This window comes from Gasterosteus aculeatus, chromosome 15 (assembly GCF_964276395.1).
Source record: "Gasterosteus aculeatus chromosome 15, fGasAcu3.hap1.1, whole genome shotgun sequence".
Lineage (NCBI taxonomy): Eukaryota > Metazoa > Chordata > Actinopteri > Perciformes > Gasterosteidae > Gasterosteus > Gasterosteus aculeatus.
Window position 1 is genome coordinate 8,475,727 of NC_135703.1, and position 16,782 is coordinate 8,492,508.

General features: G+C 46.0%; 2 protein-coding genes across 6 annotated transcripts in view; one reads left to right on the top strand and one right to left on the bottom strand.

Moving 5' to 3' along the window:
- Nucleotides 1–25: 25 nt before the first annotated feature.
- slc25a29l (solute carrier family 25 member 29-like) lies at nucleotides 26–5,553 on the top strand. Of its 2 annotated transcripts, XM_040199230.2 has the most exons (4): nucleotides 26–486; nucleotides 1,214–1,257; nucleotides 2,279–2,362; nucleotides 3,092–5,553. In XM_040199230.2, exons 1-4 carry the CDS (start codon nucleotides 453–455, stop codon nucleotides 3,860–3,862), a joined length of 933 nt encoding a protein of 310 aa, XP_040055164.1. In that variant the 5' UTR covers nucleotides 26–452; the 3' UTR covers nucleotides 3,863–5,553. The 2 variants fall into 2 exon arrangements, with proteins under 2 accessions (XP_040055164.1, XP_077946142.1); XM_078090016.1 differs by lacking the exons at nucleotides 26–486; nucleotides 1,214–1,257 and adding an exon at nucleotides 1,889–2,008.
- Nucleotides 5,554–5,690: 137 nt separating this feature from the next.
- Nucleotides 5,691–16,782, bottom strand: part of fancm (FA complementation group M) — a 32,057-nt gene continuing 20,965 nt past the window's right edge. Inside the window, exons 14-24 of one of the 4 annotated variants that reach the window (XR_013452832.1) lie at nucleotides 10,248–12,048; nucleotides 10,035–10,135; nucleotides 9,383–9,457; nucleotides 9,113–9,238; nucleotides 8,506–8,668; nucleotides 8,292–8,398; nucleotides 7,726–8,207; nucleotides 7,559–7,652; nucleotides 7,015–7,341; nucleotides 6,334–6,628; nucleotides 5,691–6,236 (exon numbers count right to left, since the gene is read on the bottom strand). Coding sequence is in view for 3 of the 4 variants with exons in the window: in XM_040199211.2 (XP_040055145.2) it covers nucleotides 6,110–6,236; nucleotides 6,334–6,628; nucleotides 7,015–7,369; nucleotides 7,532–7,652; nucleotides 7,726–8,207; nucleotides 8,292–8,398; nucleotides 8,506–8,668; nucleotides 9,113–9,238; nucleotides 9,383–9,457; nucleotides 10,035–10,135; nucleotides 10,248–12,048 (3,753 nt within the window). In the remaining variant the exon portion in view is untranslated. Of the gene's footprint in view, nucleotides 6,237–6,333; nucleotides 6,629–7,014; nucleotides 7,370–7,531; nucleotides 7,653–7,725; nucleotides 8,208–8,291; nucleotides 8,399–8,505; nucleotides 8,669–9,112; nucleotides 9,239–9,382; nucleotides 9,458–10,034; nucleotides 10,136–10,247; nucleotides 12,049–16,782 lie in introns of all 4 variants that reach the window. The other 3 variants (XM_078090007.1, XM_040199209.2, XM_040199211.2) reach the window with 3 other exon arrangements.

A 16,782-nucleotide genomic window follows, 5' to 3' on the forward strand; every position in this document is an offset into this window, starting at 1 on the left:
GCGCCTCCGCCCGGCAGCAGCCAATGAGCGCGAGGGGCGGACCCCCCCGGCTAGAGGGGAGTTGTCTTCTTCCTACTAATCCTATTGGTTTTCCTTTAAATAACTACAAACACGTTTCTTCTTTTTTAAACTTTGAACTAGCGCCTCCTCCTCCTCCTCCTCCTCCTGCTCCTGCTCCTCCACGGTACAGATATAGAAAAGTCTGGCAGAGAGAAGCACTTTTGAGTAGTGAGCGCGTGCCGAGGTTTGAACCAGGCTGCTGCACTCGTCGTTTTGCCCGCAGCGAAAAAATCTTCCGCTCAACTCTTAAGCTCAGCGCCGACCCGGCTCGGCTAAACGGCGAGCCCCTGAGACCCACAACAAAAGTTCCCACAAAAAATACCGTGTGAAACACGTCTGTCAGCCACCGAGTTAGCCCGACGCGTTTCGGTCGTTAGATTCATCTAGAGGGAATGGCATTGGACTTCGCTGCGGGCTGTATAGGAGGTGAGTAATTAGCCGCAGACGTCAGCTCGCGAGGCTAACTAGCTGAAGCTAGCGTTAGCATTAGCATCAGCCGGCGGCACATTTCTTTTTTCTTCTTTTTTTTATATCGTCCAGTAAACGCGCGGGCTGCTTTGACTGAAACAATACTAGCAAGCAAACTTTGCAATGGCAGTTACAAGATTCAAAAAGCCTATATTTGTACTTTCTTTCCCCCCCCAACATATTTGGAAAACCCGGGTGTCGTTTTAAAGTGCCATTGCTAACCGGTGACTCGCCTGCGAATGCTATTGGCATGTTGACATCCTTGAAAAGCTCGTTCCTCCTCCTCCACCTTGAAATATGTACCCTCCTGTCCCAATGCAAACTGCTCACGCCTTAGTAATAACAGGTGGATGAATTATTTTAAGAGTAACATCATGTTTGCTTTGCACTCCTATGTGCATCTATGCGATGCTCACAATAATTTAGTTATTGTGTCTCACTGTTTATAATTGGCCTCACTAAATAAAATCCACGACCGGTGCATTCATCCAAGATTTGAATGCCTCTGGGGGTCGAAGCGTCTTTGCTGATCCGTCCTGGTATGACGTCAGAAGTTACTGTATAATGAATGTGGTGCTCGGTCAAGGACGGGGCACGTCGAGTTTTTATCTAAATAATATAGATGTCTGTATAGGTTTTATTTCTAATGTGATGTTTTAAAATACTGCCCCGTTTTGTTTTTCAGGTGCAGCTGGTGTTTTGGTTGGACATCCGTTTGACACCGTGAAGGTGGGTTTCTGTTCATCTTCACTATTTGCTCATGTTGGGCAATGCGATGGCATGATGCTACAGTGCTTCTAAAGCAGACCACTTTGCATTTGAACCCAGATAATCTGAGGCGACTGTAGACTGAGATTTGAGCAAAATCTTGATGGCTATTATTTTTTTAATTATGTTTGACATTTTTTGTTTCGTTGTATGGAGATTGTGTTCTATGTATTGTTTTTAACTTTAGGTTACATTGACATTCAGAACAAGAACACTCAGTTACCCTTTGGATAAGGTGTTTTCATTTGCCAGAGGCTATTTGGGGACATTCAGTTACTGGTGCTCTGCAGACATTGTGTTCAACTACGCACAGTCACATGAAGTACTGTACTCACTACAGATGCCAGACTTGTCTATGCAGCAGACTTGAAGCCACTCGTTAAAATAAACACTGTTTTCAGACATGCCATTTAGCATTTTTCTCTAAAACTTAAGTTTGAACAAGTGGTTTTCTCAAAGTCATTCACATAATGTTTTCAAAAACGCAGGACAATGGATGCTTAAATATTTTACACAATTGTTTGAAATTGCAACATCTGCTTTGGAGGCATACACAGATGGTCAATGGTTACGATGGCGCTCTTTCTACCCTGCTTTCAGTGTCATTTCTCCCTGAGCTCGTGTCTTGGGGAGGCTGTCTTAACAGCAACAGTGTGGCTTTGTTGTAGATGAGAGAGAGAAATAAACAACCTCTCGATGGAAGTATGACCCAGTAAGTACGGTCACGGCTTTTCTTTTTCTCTCACCCAATGTCTTGTCTGATCTCTTATCTATAGAAATTCAAGCACAGAAGATAGTCTGTTTTTTCATCAAACTTCATTCTCAATGTTTCTTTTTTCTCCCCCTTATGTTGCACCCTTTAACATGTATGCTTTACCCTAAAAGAACCATTTCCCCTTTAAATCTGTGTTACAACACGTGACTTAGTTGTTGGCCTTATTACGCTATCGTATGACTCTGGCATGACGGTTGTCTTCCACAGGTGAGGCTTCAAGTTCAAAATGTGGACAAACCTCTGTACCGTGGGACTTATCACTGCTTCCAGTCGATCGCACGGCAAGAGTCGGTAAGTATGTTCTATTAATCTATACCTTTGCTTTTTTTTAGGCTGCATTCAATCCGGTTGTGGCTGTTAAAGTAATGAGTGTCTTTAATCGTGTGCCGTCTACTCCGCCGAGGTTTTGGAAGGTCCATGCTCTAATTAAAGTGTCCAGTTACAGTCCCATCTCTATACATGCATGAGCCCATGATCGGCCAGCATGTGCCCAACATGGGGTGTAAAGGCTGAGAGGGGGAGGGGCCTGCTAGCCCGGGTCAGTGAGGTGCTTTCTTCTGCATAGGCTAAATAAAGCCCATCGGGCCATTTGAGCTGAGTGGAGTATGCTTGCTCTCAGTGAAATCACTGTGGCTGAGGTCATGCATATTGTACTACTGTACAATATGCACATTTTAAAGGGTCCCCAACCACTTATCTGATGGGGACATCATTTACAAATGAAAATAAATCCACTTTGTATCACACCGCTGTATGTGTGTACCCGGCAGCTGAAAGTGTCTTTCAAGGGAAAAACACATCTGGAGTTCATTTTAGAATGAATGAATGACGTTTTCAATATTATTAACACCAGCTCCTCAATGACAACGGCTGTCACTGCTCCGATCTGAAAATGGATTTATTTGGTTTGCTACAATAATTCATACAAGCTAAACTCATTAGGGTTGTGTGCAGAAATGATCAAACGCTCATTACCTGCCGCGATCTGTAAAAAGTTCTAATGGGTCTTTGTGTCCGTAGATGCTCGGCCTGTACAAAGGCATCGGCTCTCCGATGATGGGCCTGACCTTCATCAATGCCATAGTTTTTGGCGTCCAGGGCAACGCCATGCGCAAGCTTGGCCGCGACACACCTCTCAACCAGTTCCTGGCCGGCGCCGCAGCAGGGACCATCCAATGTGTCATCTGCTGCCCAATGGAACTGGCGAAGACGCGCATGCAGCTGCAAGGGACCGGAGAGAAGAAGTCAAAGAGGAAGCTGTACAAAAACTCTCTGGATTGCCTCGTGAGAATCTACAACAAGGAGGGAATCCGAGGCATCAACCGAGGCATGGTGACCACCCTGCTGCGTGAGGCGCCTGGTTTTGGTGTGTACTTTCTGGCTTATGACATGTGGACCCGTTACCTTGGCTGTGAGCCCGAGGATCCTTACATGATCCCGAAGCTGCTGTTTGCTGGGGGGATGTCCGGCATCGCGTCCTGGATCTCCACCTACCCCGTGGATGTGATCAAGTCGCGCCTTCAGGCGGACGGCGTGGGCGGCGTCCACCAGTACAGCGGCATCAAGGACTGTGTCAGACAGAGCTTAAAGAAAGAGGGGTGGCGGGTGTTCACGCGCGGACTCACGTCCACCTTGCTCCGCGCATTCCCAGTCAATGCCACCACGTTTGCCACCGTGACTCTGTTTTTAATGTACATGCGTGAGGGAGAAGAGTGTAGCATCCAGGACCCAGAGGCACAGTCAGTCCAGCTGCAGCCTCTGCAGCCACAGACGCAGCCAACCAGCATGTGAGCCATTAGTGCTGCAGAGAGCGTTACTACAGCCATCAGCAAGTTGCAGCTTCATACAGGTCTCTGATCTGTTAGCTGTTGTCAATTATGAGTAACCGATCCGATGTGAGCCAGCTCGGCTTCAGCCACGTGACCCCGATGGTTTATTTAAATTAAAGGCTACACTTGTAAATATAGTACGGTTAATAACCCTTGGCTTTAAGTAGGAGTTTTAGGTCATTTAAGAAACTGTTACGATGGTCACTGATCTGCGGTGACACTTTGTCTCTAATGCTGCATTCAGGTCAGAATGGAGGACTTACTGTTCTCCAATATGCGATATGCCTAAACTTGTATTCACTGACAGTTATTGATTACCAAAAGTAGTTCCACAAAGTTTAGCATGATTGTGAAGACAAATTTACATGGTTTGGCGTTAAATTTAGCAAACAATGAAAATGGGTCAGACTGCTTTTTTAAAGTTTTAATTGGTGGAAATATTGCAGGCTCCTCTTTGGCCCTTTGCAGTATGAGATGCATGTGTGATAACATCATTTAAAATATGTCAATCATTGTCCAAATACCTAATGCAATTTTTAATCTTTTTGTTGTGGACATCCTACAGTGTCCGAAGAAAGCACCTTATGGTTCGATTACATGTGTGGTTGGAAACCACTTTTGGCCATTTGATTTTTTTTTTTTTTTTTCTCGCGCTCTTTTGTATTTCCACGTGGTACAAGATTCTGTGTCGAGCAACGATTGTTGGTTAAAAGTGGGTTTTTTAAAGATTCAAAATGTTTTTTAATCCTTGTGCCTTCTTTTAATTGCACATGTCAGGCTCCACATGCTCCTCAAGAGGGAGGTTTGGCATCGTCAGATGAGTTCTGCGCCACCTAGAGGCCAAGGAAGGAATAGGTCACTCATTGCAGATTGTAACTACCGTTTTGCAGGTTTGAGAAAGCACATTGTTATTATTACTGCTGTATTGTATGCACCTGTGATGACCTTTTCAGATATCTGACGGCCAGGCCACACACGGTTAACGAGAAAAAGTCCCCTGTTCAGTGCCCACTACTAAAGACTGATATTTGTAGCGTTTGCCTTTGATGTTGAAATGTTCATCGCGGTCCATAATCTTTGGAAAATCCAAATACAGTTGGGACACCTGCGCTTCCCTCTCAATATTAATCATGATCGTCTTTATAGGACAGGGAGACAGTGATGTTGAGGGATTTAACCGCTCAAAGGACAGCGGTCAACGGCTGCCTGAGTTCACCAATGCCTTTAGTTTTCTTTTTAAACCAAGGAAATGTAACAATGAAACTGGATGCACAAAAAAGGCCTCTGAAAGCTTCAGGTGACACAAGTATCCAAATGTCTGGCGCGAATTCTTTCCACATTTTCATGTCTAATACTGTTTTGTGGAAGACGTTTGACTGATCTGAAAGTGCTTTGGGGTTGTCCAATGACATGTTGTACATACTGTGAATTTGGTGGGTTTAGTTTTCATTTTTATAGTCTAAAGATGTGAAATCTTAATAGGTTTTTGATTTTCGTTGATTAATCTTTTAGTTCTTTTGTCTGACTGTACTGCAGGATTATGAATGATCGTCGACGGTCTGTTGCCTTGATGTTAATATCGTGCACCTAAACCGGCGTGCAAGATATGTAGTACTTTGAAAGTGGTGAAATAAAAATCATTGTTTTATGAAACACTAAGTTTTACCTCAACGTGTTGAGACTGGATTGATGTGTGTGTGTACAAGTAAGATTTATGAAACACTGGCCTCTAGTGGTCAATGATGGGCATCACTGGTCTGCTTACTGTACAAACAGTTTGACACTAACGATTAAAAAAATAGTGCTTTTTATTCAAGTAATTTGATACCATATTTACTTTATAGAGTAGCATTGTCAACAAATGTATACATGATGTGGCAAAAATAAGTTATTCAAGTATCAAACACTGATCAAAACACCACCTGACTGGATTAGTGTTGGGACATGAGTCTAAAGGGAAACACTTCAAATTAAATACAGCATAAAACCAGTATGCCTTTACACCAGGGTACTTTGAGGAAAAACTAGCGTGGTTGTATGGTGCTTCCATTTCAACCTGTGCAAGAAGGTTGAATTATCATTCTGAGGTACTTGGAGACTCAACTAACTCCAGACCGATGGGTTACTGTGGGTCCGACGACAAAAAGAAGGGCGGGGGCCCTGAAGACAAAGAAAGCAGTGGACAAATAAAGGAAGGGAGGTATAGATTTCAGCTGGTTTTTCCTGCTTTGGATGTGTTCATGAAGACTGAGTCGCAGGAGTAGCGCAGGAAGCGGTAAATCTCCTCGGCTCTGGCTCGACTCATGCAGCCTCCCTTTTCTATGGCTTCAACGGAGCTGCGGGAGGAACAAAAGACGACATACTCTGTAAACGAGACGGGAACAAAGGTGCCTGTTCTTCAGCCACCGGACATCACACGCACGCTTCCTTTACCTGTTGACGAGATGGCCGATGGACCTGAAGTTGTGGCTCATGCTGAGCGCGTGCACGTAGTTCACCGAGGGCAGGCTCAAGTAGAGCTGCAGGGCCTGCTGCCTGTGCTGCCCTTTGACCTCCAACGGCACAGTGATGCCCTGACCTTTGCGCTGCTCCAGGCGCGCCAGCTCCACCAGTAGGCCGGCCGTCTGTTCGGCGCCGTCGCTCCACAGCAGGCGCGCGCCGGCGCGCACCAGCGCTGTCAAAGTGCTGTCGTAGCAGCGCGTTCGCTGAGGCGGACGCGACGCCTCGCCTGTGACAATTAGATACAACTCAAAACATGTGACAGGATGCCAGAAAATAAACGAAACGGCTCAACTTCAAAATAAACGGTACATAACATCCATAACATTTGGAATGGTTTTGGGCGCCTCCTCGGGACTCTGTACAGTCGCTTCCTAAAATCTATTATTCTCACACTTTACTTATTGAGCCAAACAATTATGGTCTTTACTACTCACTTTTATTGTGCCACTCTGTAGCTCATATTACTTTCACCCTGTACGGTTTGTTATCATTTCATCCTCGTTGGGACCTGCCAACCCACTACGGATGCAAATGGTGACATTTAGGTCTGAACTGTACGCGGCCCCCTTTCAAATTCGGTAGCGAGCCCTCGAATGAGCCGGCCCGACTGACCTGGCTTGGTTCGGTCCTTCTCCACGATCAGACACACGCGCTCAAACGAGCCCAGCAGGCCGTTCACCCTCTCGGCCAGGCGCTTGCGGTTCTGCATGGCGGCCAAGTCCGACTGGCTGTGCCTCTCCGCCGCCATGCGGCCGCTGACGATGAAGTAGCCGCCGTCCAGTGAGCAGACGTGGACGGTGGCCCCGGCGCTCCGCCGGAGGCTGCTGATCAGCTCCGCCCCGTTGCCAATGCAGCGACTGTCCACCAGAATGCAGACGGGTGCGGGAGGAGCGGCGGGCCGGCCGACCGGCGAGTCCTGTGCGGCGGACGTCTGTGGAGCTGAGGAGGTGGCAGGAGGCGCAGGGATCTGAAGGAGAACCCCGATGTGGTCGAATTTAGGGTTTTTATCGCTTCATAAGTCAATAAGTCTGGTTTAACGACACACACACACACACACACACACACACACACACACACACACACACACACACACACACACACACACACACAGTGTAATGCAATGTAGGACCTTATGGACGTGTGTCTTCGCTGAAACCTGGGGCTCTTTCTTGGAGGACACCTCCGCTCTCCCCTCTCTGAAATCGAGCTCATCGGAGAGCAAATGCTGATCATCCAACCTCTGTCGCCACCTGTGAGATAAAGAAAGAGGACGCTCTAGTGGCTGACGGATGTCTATTTGCTTCCCTACGACAACGTCCTCACCTTTCCTCCTGCTGCTCCTCGCTCACGGAGCACCGTTGGGTCTTGCTCAGGGACGAGAACTTGGACGCGATGGTTGAAGACGAGCAGGACGAAGGTTTCTGCTGCTGCAGCCCGCTGGGCTCCGTCTGTACGGCCTTCTGCCGCAGAGGGACGTCGGCGGCCGCTTCCGTTCCAAGACCCGCCTTTTTACCAACTTCCCCCGTCTCCTCCTCCTCGCTGGAGTCGTCGAGCCGTATGACACGGAGGCGCTTGGTTTTCGCCTCAGCGCTCCGCTCTGGCGGGGCTCCGGTTGTGATGGCGGCGCCGGTTCCTGCCCTCGCTCTGCGCAGGAACACGCGCCGCCTGGTCGCATACTGCCGCCGCCCCTCCACGTAGGATTCCTCGGGCATGAGTTCCACGTCTTCGGCTTCCCCCTCGCTGCTCTCCACCTCGCTTCCCACCACAAAGCTGTCCTCGGCGTAGGATTCATCCACCTCAGGCACCTGGAGCCAATAGTAGCACCCGAAGTTAGCTCGACTTTCTTGGTGTTTGGTGTTTCTTTGAATAAATGTAATAAGACAGCGTACCTGAGAAAATATGTCCATGTTGTGACGATTTTTGTAGGACATTTTGAACCTTCCCTGGAGCGCGGGGCTTTTCACCGACTTCAGGTAAACGCCGTGCATCTCAGAGTCTGACGTAGAAGGGAACAAACAAGTTCAGCCAACTCACGTCGGTGAATGAGATGCAAAACGGGGGCAGGGGGGGGGGGGGGTTGTAGGAATGAACACAGCGTTGTACCATCCAGTCCCTGTGATAGGTGTGTGTTGTCAACCACGAAGCCTTCCAGAGAGCGGTTCTGCTCTTCTCCATCCTCTTCGTCAGACGACACGCCTGCCCCGCCGTCCTCCGACATCTCTGCTTCTACGTCCAGGAACTGGTGCCCTTTTCGACATGCGGGGTACTGGGGAAAGAAACGGGGGGATAATGTCAAATCTGACAGATGCTACATGTGTCCGTGAGGGATATTTATAGACTTGGCATTTCAATGGAGGGAGGATAGTGTCATTTTTGTCCAACGACTGGGATGTTGCTCTCTAAATGCTGGATATGCTTGGAGCTTAAAGCTTAAATTGTCATGATATGTCAATGTTGTGGTTGTGTTGCTACCCAGTGCTCACTCCATGTATCAGATGTAAGAGAACGGCCCTTACAAAAGGTCATATACGTTTTATATATATATATATATATATATATATATGATATATGATATACATTCAAGTACCTCCGGAGTTATTATATTAGCTGACACATATTCTAATTTACACACCAAAGTTGCATAACTAGAAAACATGGGAAGCAAACGACATCATTCGGATTCAGATCACAGCGCTCCAGACACACGGACCTTGGCGTTGCCTTGTTGGGCGCTTTTCCTCTCAGCAACGTGTGCCGCGGTTCTACGCGTGAACCCAAACTCATCCTGGAAATCATCATCCGAAACCGAAACGGCTTCAGCCTCTGTTTCTTCGGTCTGGAGAACAAATGAGTCCAACACTTATTAATGAGGTGTTGATCCTTCATTATTCGTCACAGTTAAGGCATGAACTGAAAGTACTTCAGTCCGAACAGGTTAAAACCATGTGGCGTTATTTACTGCTGATGAAGTAAATCTCACAGTATTGAGTGCAGCTGCCCGTTTCTTCTTCACAACCACCGGGGACGGTGAGTCCACGTCACTGGAGGTCTTTGACTGGCGGAGACAAAACACGTCACGTTTCACGTAAATACACATCACTTGTAAACAGCGCGAGGCATGTTATCCATGTCAATATTTCTCAACATATGTTGAGACGTGTCAGGAGCTACGAGCTTCTTCGCTGCTTGCAGACTCGTCGCCATGACAACTGCAGGTTGGCCAGAGGCAGCCTGAGTCGTCTGGTTATTTTTGTGCCACAACACAGAGGTTGACTTCTTTTCGACTTACATTTTGTATTTGTATTATATACACAAAAGGATAAAAAAATGTATCTTAGGTCAATAATGAATTAACTATGAAAAGAAAAAAAAATATATTTGAAAGTCAAATCGGCAGATTTTCTTTTAAAAAACAACGGTTTAAAAATGTGAATATTTTCTTCTGCTATGGTAAATTGTATATATTTGGACTGATGATCAGCGGACATTTGAAAACATCCCCATCGGCTCTGATGATTAGCATTTTTCACAACATCCTTGAAGTTAAATGATTAATCTCGAACCAAATCGTCATATTTGTCACGTGATGACAAACATCAGCTGCAGCTCTCGCATCGACAGGCCTTGCTCACCACGTCCGGGGACGAGAAGGGTTTCACCCTGTTCTGATGTCTTGTCTTACGAACCGCAACGTCCTCCTCGCTGTCACTGCTGCACTCCACTAAGAAAGAATCTAAATAAGACAGAAAAATTCAGAAAGCTCTATAGCAGAGCAAAATAAACTATACCAGTACAAATAGCTTTTAGTTTTAGGAATCAGATATTTTTTTAAAAGGTTAACACACCTGGACGAGGAGGGAACCTGTTCTCCAGTCGTTTCCGTTTTAAGCCGACGCCCAAAGACGGAGCCGCGGGCCCGCTGGGCACGAGCGTCCGCCTGCTGCCTGCGGATGCGATCGGAGACGGAAGTGCGCCGCCTCCAGGAACCGCGGCGGAAGCTGGGAGAGGCGACGTTCCTCCCCCCCTGCGCAGTGAAAGCCCGTCCGGCGTGGATGTGGTGGACAGGAGAGGCTTTCTGTGTCCACGGAAGCCGTAACAGGGAGTGGAAGAGTCTGGCGCGGCCGGCCGGGGCGCCGCGGACCCGGCCGGCTCTCTGTGCTGCGGGGAAGTCGGTGAACATGGCGCGGCGGCCTCTTCCTCCGCTTCGTCGGAGTCCTCCAGCGAGTAGCCGAGGTCGAAGTTCACGGAGTAGTACACGTGGGAGCGCTCGACTGTTTCGCGTTGAGCCGAGATGCCCTCGCCCGTCTCTGAGGCGCCTGGCTCGGATCTACTCGGTGCCGCAGAGGGTTTCGTCTCTGTTAACTGGGCGCGCGGAGAGGGAGTCCTGTGGTTTGGGCGCGACGACTCGTCCGCGTGACACGAGATCGCCGGGGTAAGTGTGTGCGAAGCGTTGGCCATCCTTCTATTGGCGACGTCTCCGGTGGTCGGGGGAGTCCGGGGTGCGGCGCCAGGTGTAGAGACGTCCGGGATGGTGATCTGCAGGAAGACCTCGTCGTCCCCGAACAGATCCATGCTGGCGTCCATCTGAGCTCTGCGGGCGTCTTCCACGCCACGGGTCGAGTCCGCCATCTCCTCTTGCCTCCCATCGCCCAGACTCGTCGCGCCATCGTTCCCGATATTTATCTCCATGAACTTCTCAGCATCCCCGCCGACCCCTTCGTCCTCCTCGAGAAGGTCATTGTCCGTCTCCATGGCGATATCCCTTACGTCCCCATCGTCGTTAGTTTCTTCTTCCCCAAAAACTTCCTCCCAGGTCGGACTGCTCGCCGCCGCGCTGCCCGTGCCGCCACTCCGTCGCTGCTCCCGGCGAGGCCGAAGAGAATAGAGTTCACCGTCCTCTTCCTCGTCCGGCGCGACGTCGTCAATCATCATCACTTCGTCATCCTCGTCGTCGACATCCAGAGCGAAGGTGACCTGGAACGGCTGATGGGGAGGAGAGGGGGGAAGTGACGCAGGGGCCATGTCAGCCGCTAAATCTAAAGTCGGCGGCGGCGATCTGGACAGGAGCTCCGCCACGTTGGCCAGAATGACCTTCAGACTCGGATCTGCTGCCGGGAGTTTAGCAAACGAAGGAGGTCCTGGGTCGCATTCAGGCAGGTAAAACATCGCCTGAAGTTCAACACCTTCATCGTCGTCGATCTTTGTTATCAACTGTGACGTTCTATCGCCGACTGCCTGATCTGACTTTATGGCGTCCTGGTTAATAAAGACACGGTCGTCGTCCACGCCCGCTTCGGGGCGGTCATTGTTTGAGGGAAGAGGACAGATCGCCTCGGGTCCCGGGTGACCCGTGATGTCATCCCAAGACGCCGCGGTGTGGTCTGCAACAGGAAGTCCCTGTGTAGCCACAGTCGATGTGAAACCTGTGCTCCTCCCTCGCGTCTGTCCTAGATCAGCTTCTTCTTCTTCGTCGGCGTCCAAGTATTCTGCATCAGAGAACGCAGAGGGGGGCGGCTCGGCTATGGTTCTGGCACTTTTAGTGCAGGTCTTTGTGCCCTTCGACTTCTTCTGACCTTTCTTCCCGTGGAAAACAGCGTCCGCTTTGTGGCGGTAAGGAAGCAGCTCCTGCTCATAACGACACTCCCCCTGAACACAAAGCACACAGACGAGAGTTATACAGGAAATACGTCTCAGCTGGAGAACCAAGGTCAGCGAGCTGTGATCGGCCTTTGGACCCGACACACGAGGCAGCTGGTTCGCCACTTTATGCTTACACAGTAATCTAATCAGCCAATGTGCAGTGAAGAATTGTCACACCGCAGAAACATTATTCAGATGTTATTTGTTGTGCTGCCAAACATTGGGATTCGTACTGTCGCAATAAGACATTGGATGATGATCTTAAAAGAATAATACCACTAAGAATAGTCTAACCCAAAGACTTGATCCCATATCGATCACCTCGTTCCAGCTGTATATTAAGCACAAGCGCACACATCACAATCATCCAGCACCTGTCACCTTCGTAAGCTATCGGAGCTGAAAGTAATTCATCTAGAGTGGTTTCCCGCCTGGGCCGACGGGGTGCAATCGAACCCGTGACCAGCCGGACGAAGATGCTCACTGAACAGATGAGAGCAAACAAGTGGCCTAGTGAGAGGCAGGAAAGGAGTGCGTGTGGAGGGAAAGCTACTGGCTTTGCTTATGAAGAAGGTAATAAAAATAGATCAAAGAAGACCTTATGTCACCGTATTAAACTGGTGACATAAGATTAAGCTGCCCAACAAAGAGTGGGGATGATTTGAATGGAAACAAATGGCACCATCGTCAAACAATGGGACGAAACAAAGCTTCTTAGTGTGAATAAAAGAGTCCTTTCCACATGTGTCACGTTATGAAACTGTGCATCAGTGGCGCTTGGAGAGCTGCCGCTTTCCTTTTGATCCAGAGTTGGTAAGACTCTGCTGGGTCTTTACACCAACGGGGGACTAGGTCCAGCAGTTGATGTTGATGTCACCTGTCAACAGTAACAGTCACTCAATCAGTCTCCAAGAACTGCTGTCAAGCTGTTGTTTACCTTTCTCAGATATATTTTTTTAGTACCAACTCGATTTAATCCAAGACGCAAACCTTTACCATGTTGATAATTACCGGGTTTAAATTAATAACGTCCTAATTTCATCCCCTTTTGAGTTAGAAAACCTCTGTACTCTGCTGATCCTCGTCAATTGTTCTTTCAAAGTCAGTAGGATTTATCTACTGGTATGACCAGTAAGGCCTCATCAGCAGTGTTAGTACACACACACACATTGTACAGCATGGGACAAAGTATGTCTGATTAGGAACATTTATTTCATTATTATATAACCTGACTAGATAATTTTTTTATTTGGTACACTTTTGGGGGAAAAAAACAACTGATAATGTAGGATCATATTTTTTTCCAAATTAATATATTTATTAAACCAAATGTCTTATTGCCATTCACAAGCAGAATTTGCTAAATTATAAAGTTATTGTGGTTTACTTTTAATTTAAATAGTTAACCTGGGTTTAATCAAATTTCCTTCACTTACATTTTTTACTCCTTACTTACTTACCTAAACCTGTATTTAAAAATGTTTAGTCCTGATGTGTATTTTTGACCATGTACATTATTCACATATAAAAAACATTTTGAATAACGGATAACAATTAAAATCTCAATTGTGGGGACTAACCGGCTTTCGTAATTTATATTTCATTGTAAAATAAAACTGCATTAGGAAATATAAATAACTGTTTTTGTTATTTAATCAATCAATACTTAGTTTATGTAATACAACACCTGTACGTCAGTTTCCAGTTGTGTTTTCAGATTTTTATTTTTGTCCCCAATTGGGCCTTTTACTACTAAATTCCTTCCCATTTAATGATAATTTCATTGTTTTCTACTAGTTCTTAATTTCCTTGTTTAAGGAGGCGCGGTGAGGTTTAAATAATCAAACCAATAATCCACTAGCGGCTGTTCCGTATGCAGGCGAGCTCGCTCTTAAAATAAACAATATTTATTTCTCTTCGAGTTTATTAATAGTAACTGTTGAATTGATGAATATTTACTTCAACGTGCATCAACACAAAACATATTTTATAATCTTTTAAGTTGTCAAAAGGTATTTATTGAAGATTCTTAACGACTGGAACTGGATTCGCAAACGATTAACTTTCACCCCTGACAAACAATGCATTAATGGTCACATTGAGTCTGTGGATGGAGAAAATAAACTATGACAAGGCCAGCGAGAGCGGATCACAGGGTTTTTGTTGTCTCAAACATAACGATGAAGGAAGCACATGGCGCTCATGGACGATGCATCGCCTGTGTTATTCAACTTGCATGACTTTTCCCCCCAAATCCTGCAGTTTATAAACATATATAAGGTGCGCCGATCTAAAACAAAACTGGCGTCCTTTGTTATGGAGTTGCTGGTTACATGACAACCCAAGAACCACTATAATGATTCTCAGATAAAAAGGATGATCTGAAGTGTTTCCGGGCTTTTATGAAAGCTACTTCTGACGTAAGCAGGAGGATACTTGACTCACAACAATGTCAAGCCGTTCAGACAACATCAAGACAGAAGGAAATGAGACACATGATGCTTACGTCTCAAAATGTATTACAATTCTATTTGTTTACATTAAACCACAAGCCAAAAAACCCCACTCCATGAATGACCTCCGCCTGGCCGACGAGCTGAATGAGTTCTACTGCAGATTTGATAGACAATGTCCCGATTCCATCCCCCACAGCTCTAGTCCATAGTCTACAGTCTATAATTTAGCGTCCCCTTTGATCTTTTTTTTTGGCATTTGTTGACCGATATCCCGCTCGCCGGTCCCGTACGCTACATATGTAGGCCATTGCTGCTCAACCTACTTCCAGCTTCCTGGCTTTATGTAACCGTTCAGAGAAGCGTTACGTAATGTCTCCTCACTGCACAGAGAGAGGGGCAGTGCAGGGAAAAACACAGCCGCCCAGGCAAAGAAATGGCCTCAAATTAGATTAATAGCTTTTGGAGTGCAAGACTGTTGATGGCAGGAAGGCATCTGAGGTCAAGATTTGGAGTCTGGAGTTCATTACTTAAGTAATTGTGCTCAACGGTTTATAGCTAATGTGTTCCACATTTCCCTAGACAACATTTTTTGGACAGTTGTAGTTAATTTCTAAGATACAAACTACCTGACGATAATCTTTTTAACTTCAACCCAACTGATTTGGACTTTTACATGGAAGAGTATGTTTAAATTGCTGGTTTTAGTCATTATAATAGAGAATGTCTCGGGTATAGTATAGTATACTTCATTTATGTAGTATGTGCGTGCACATATCCACACAAATATATATATATGTATGAAAGAGAGAGAAATATAGATTATAGATAAATATAGATATTCAAGTAAATTCATCCTCTGGGCATCACAATTGTCTGTACAAAGTTTTATTGCAATCCATCTGATTGATTTTAGATCATTCAGTCCGGCCCAAAGTGGTGGAACCACCAACCGACTCTCCGCTATGAGCAGGTTTGTACCTTGAGGCCCGGTGCTGGTATGAAGGGTAGCGCCTCATGAGCAGTGTTTTAAAATGCTGTCGTTACATAAGTGTGTTTACAATGTTCCTCTCCCACAAAAAGAATGTACATAATAATACATATTGTCCACCAACATTGCTGCGTTTACTGTGACAAAGCAAAAAGAGACGAAAAGCAAGAGACAGACCAGCAATTATCGCTTCACAGCATGTGCCACCCTCTGTCATTTTCAGACAAACAACCCTGGAGGCAAACACTGGGTTGGGCCGGGTTAAGCTGTAATTAACACAGTTTTCAATACGGGGCAAATACTTTCAACGGGCGAGGCTCACTACTGGAGTGAATATAATACAAATGTTATCAACGGTGTCTCTCTGTGGAAAATAAACCCAAAAAGGAGCTGACAGGGCCGTGAGCTGAGCATGATTTAAAGATATGGGCCTGCTTACACCTGTGGGTACATCTTACTAATCCACTTAACTGATGAATTAAAACGATAACCCTTAATTGATTTATTTCAGCATGTAAATCAGAGGATTATTGACAATAACAACATTTATAATAATGATAATAGTGTTCAAGTTAAAGTTTTAGGTTAAAATAATGTTGAACCAAGAGTTTTTCTGCTCAAACGTTTTAATTGAATTTCATGACATGAATTCATCAATGAAGCCATGCAAGACATTAGCTGCCATCTCGCCTGGGAATAAAAGCCCACTTGTTAGTTCAGCCAATAGTAAATTTACTATAATCTCTGACCTAATTTCAAAGATTTGAACAATCTTAGAGGTCTTTCTCGATAATACAATCTTGTGCAACAGCGAATGGTGACACAAGGGGGTCTCAAATGGTTTTAAAAACAACATTTGGAATTGATATGATTCATACTGGGAAGAGATGTAAGGTGCTGTTCATAAGACCACAACAGCTTTTTGATTACGTAAAACATATTTCCTGTTGACATTAAGAAGATTCCACATAATACCTGTGGCGCTGCTTCTGCTATATCGGATATCCTTGGTGATATAACTGATCCATTAAACTACCGGAAGACCAGCAGCCCAGCTGCTATTAGGTCAGCACAAAGATAAATGGTCTTGTTGCAGCTTTATGACGGAGGGAGAAAGACTAGTTTGCCTGAGTATAAAAAATATATCAGTAGAAGTCAATCTTGATCAAAATTCAAAATACACGTCCAATGGAGTACATTCTAACTGGAGAAAAAGAAGCAGCAGCCACAAAACAACCGGTTGAACAATATATATCCATCATCTCTATTCTAACGATGGAGCGTGTCGATCCAGGA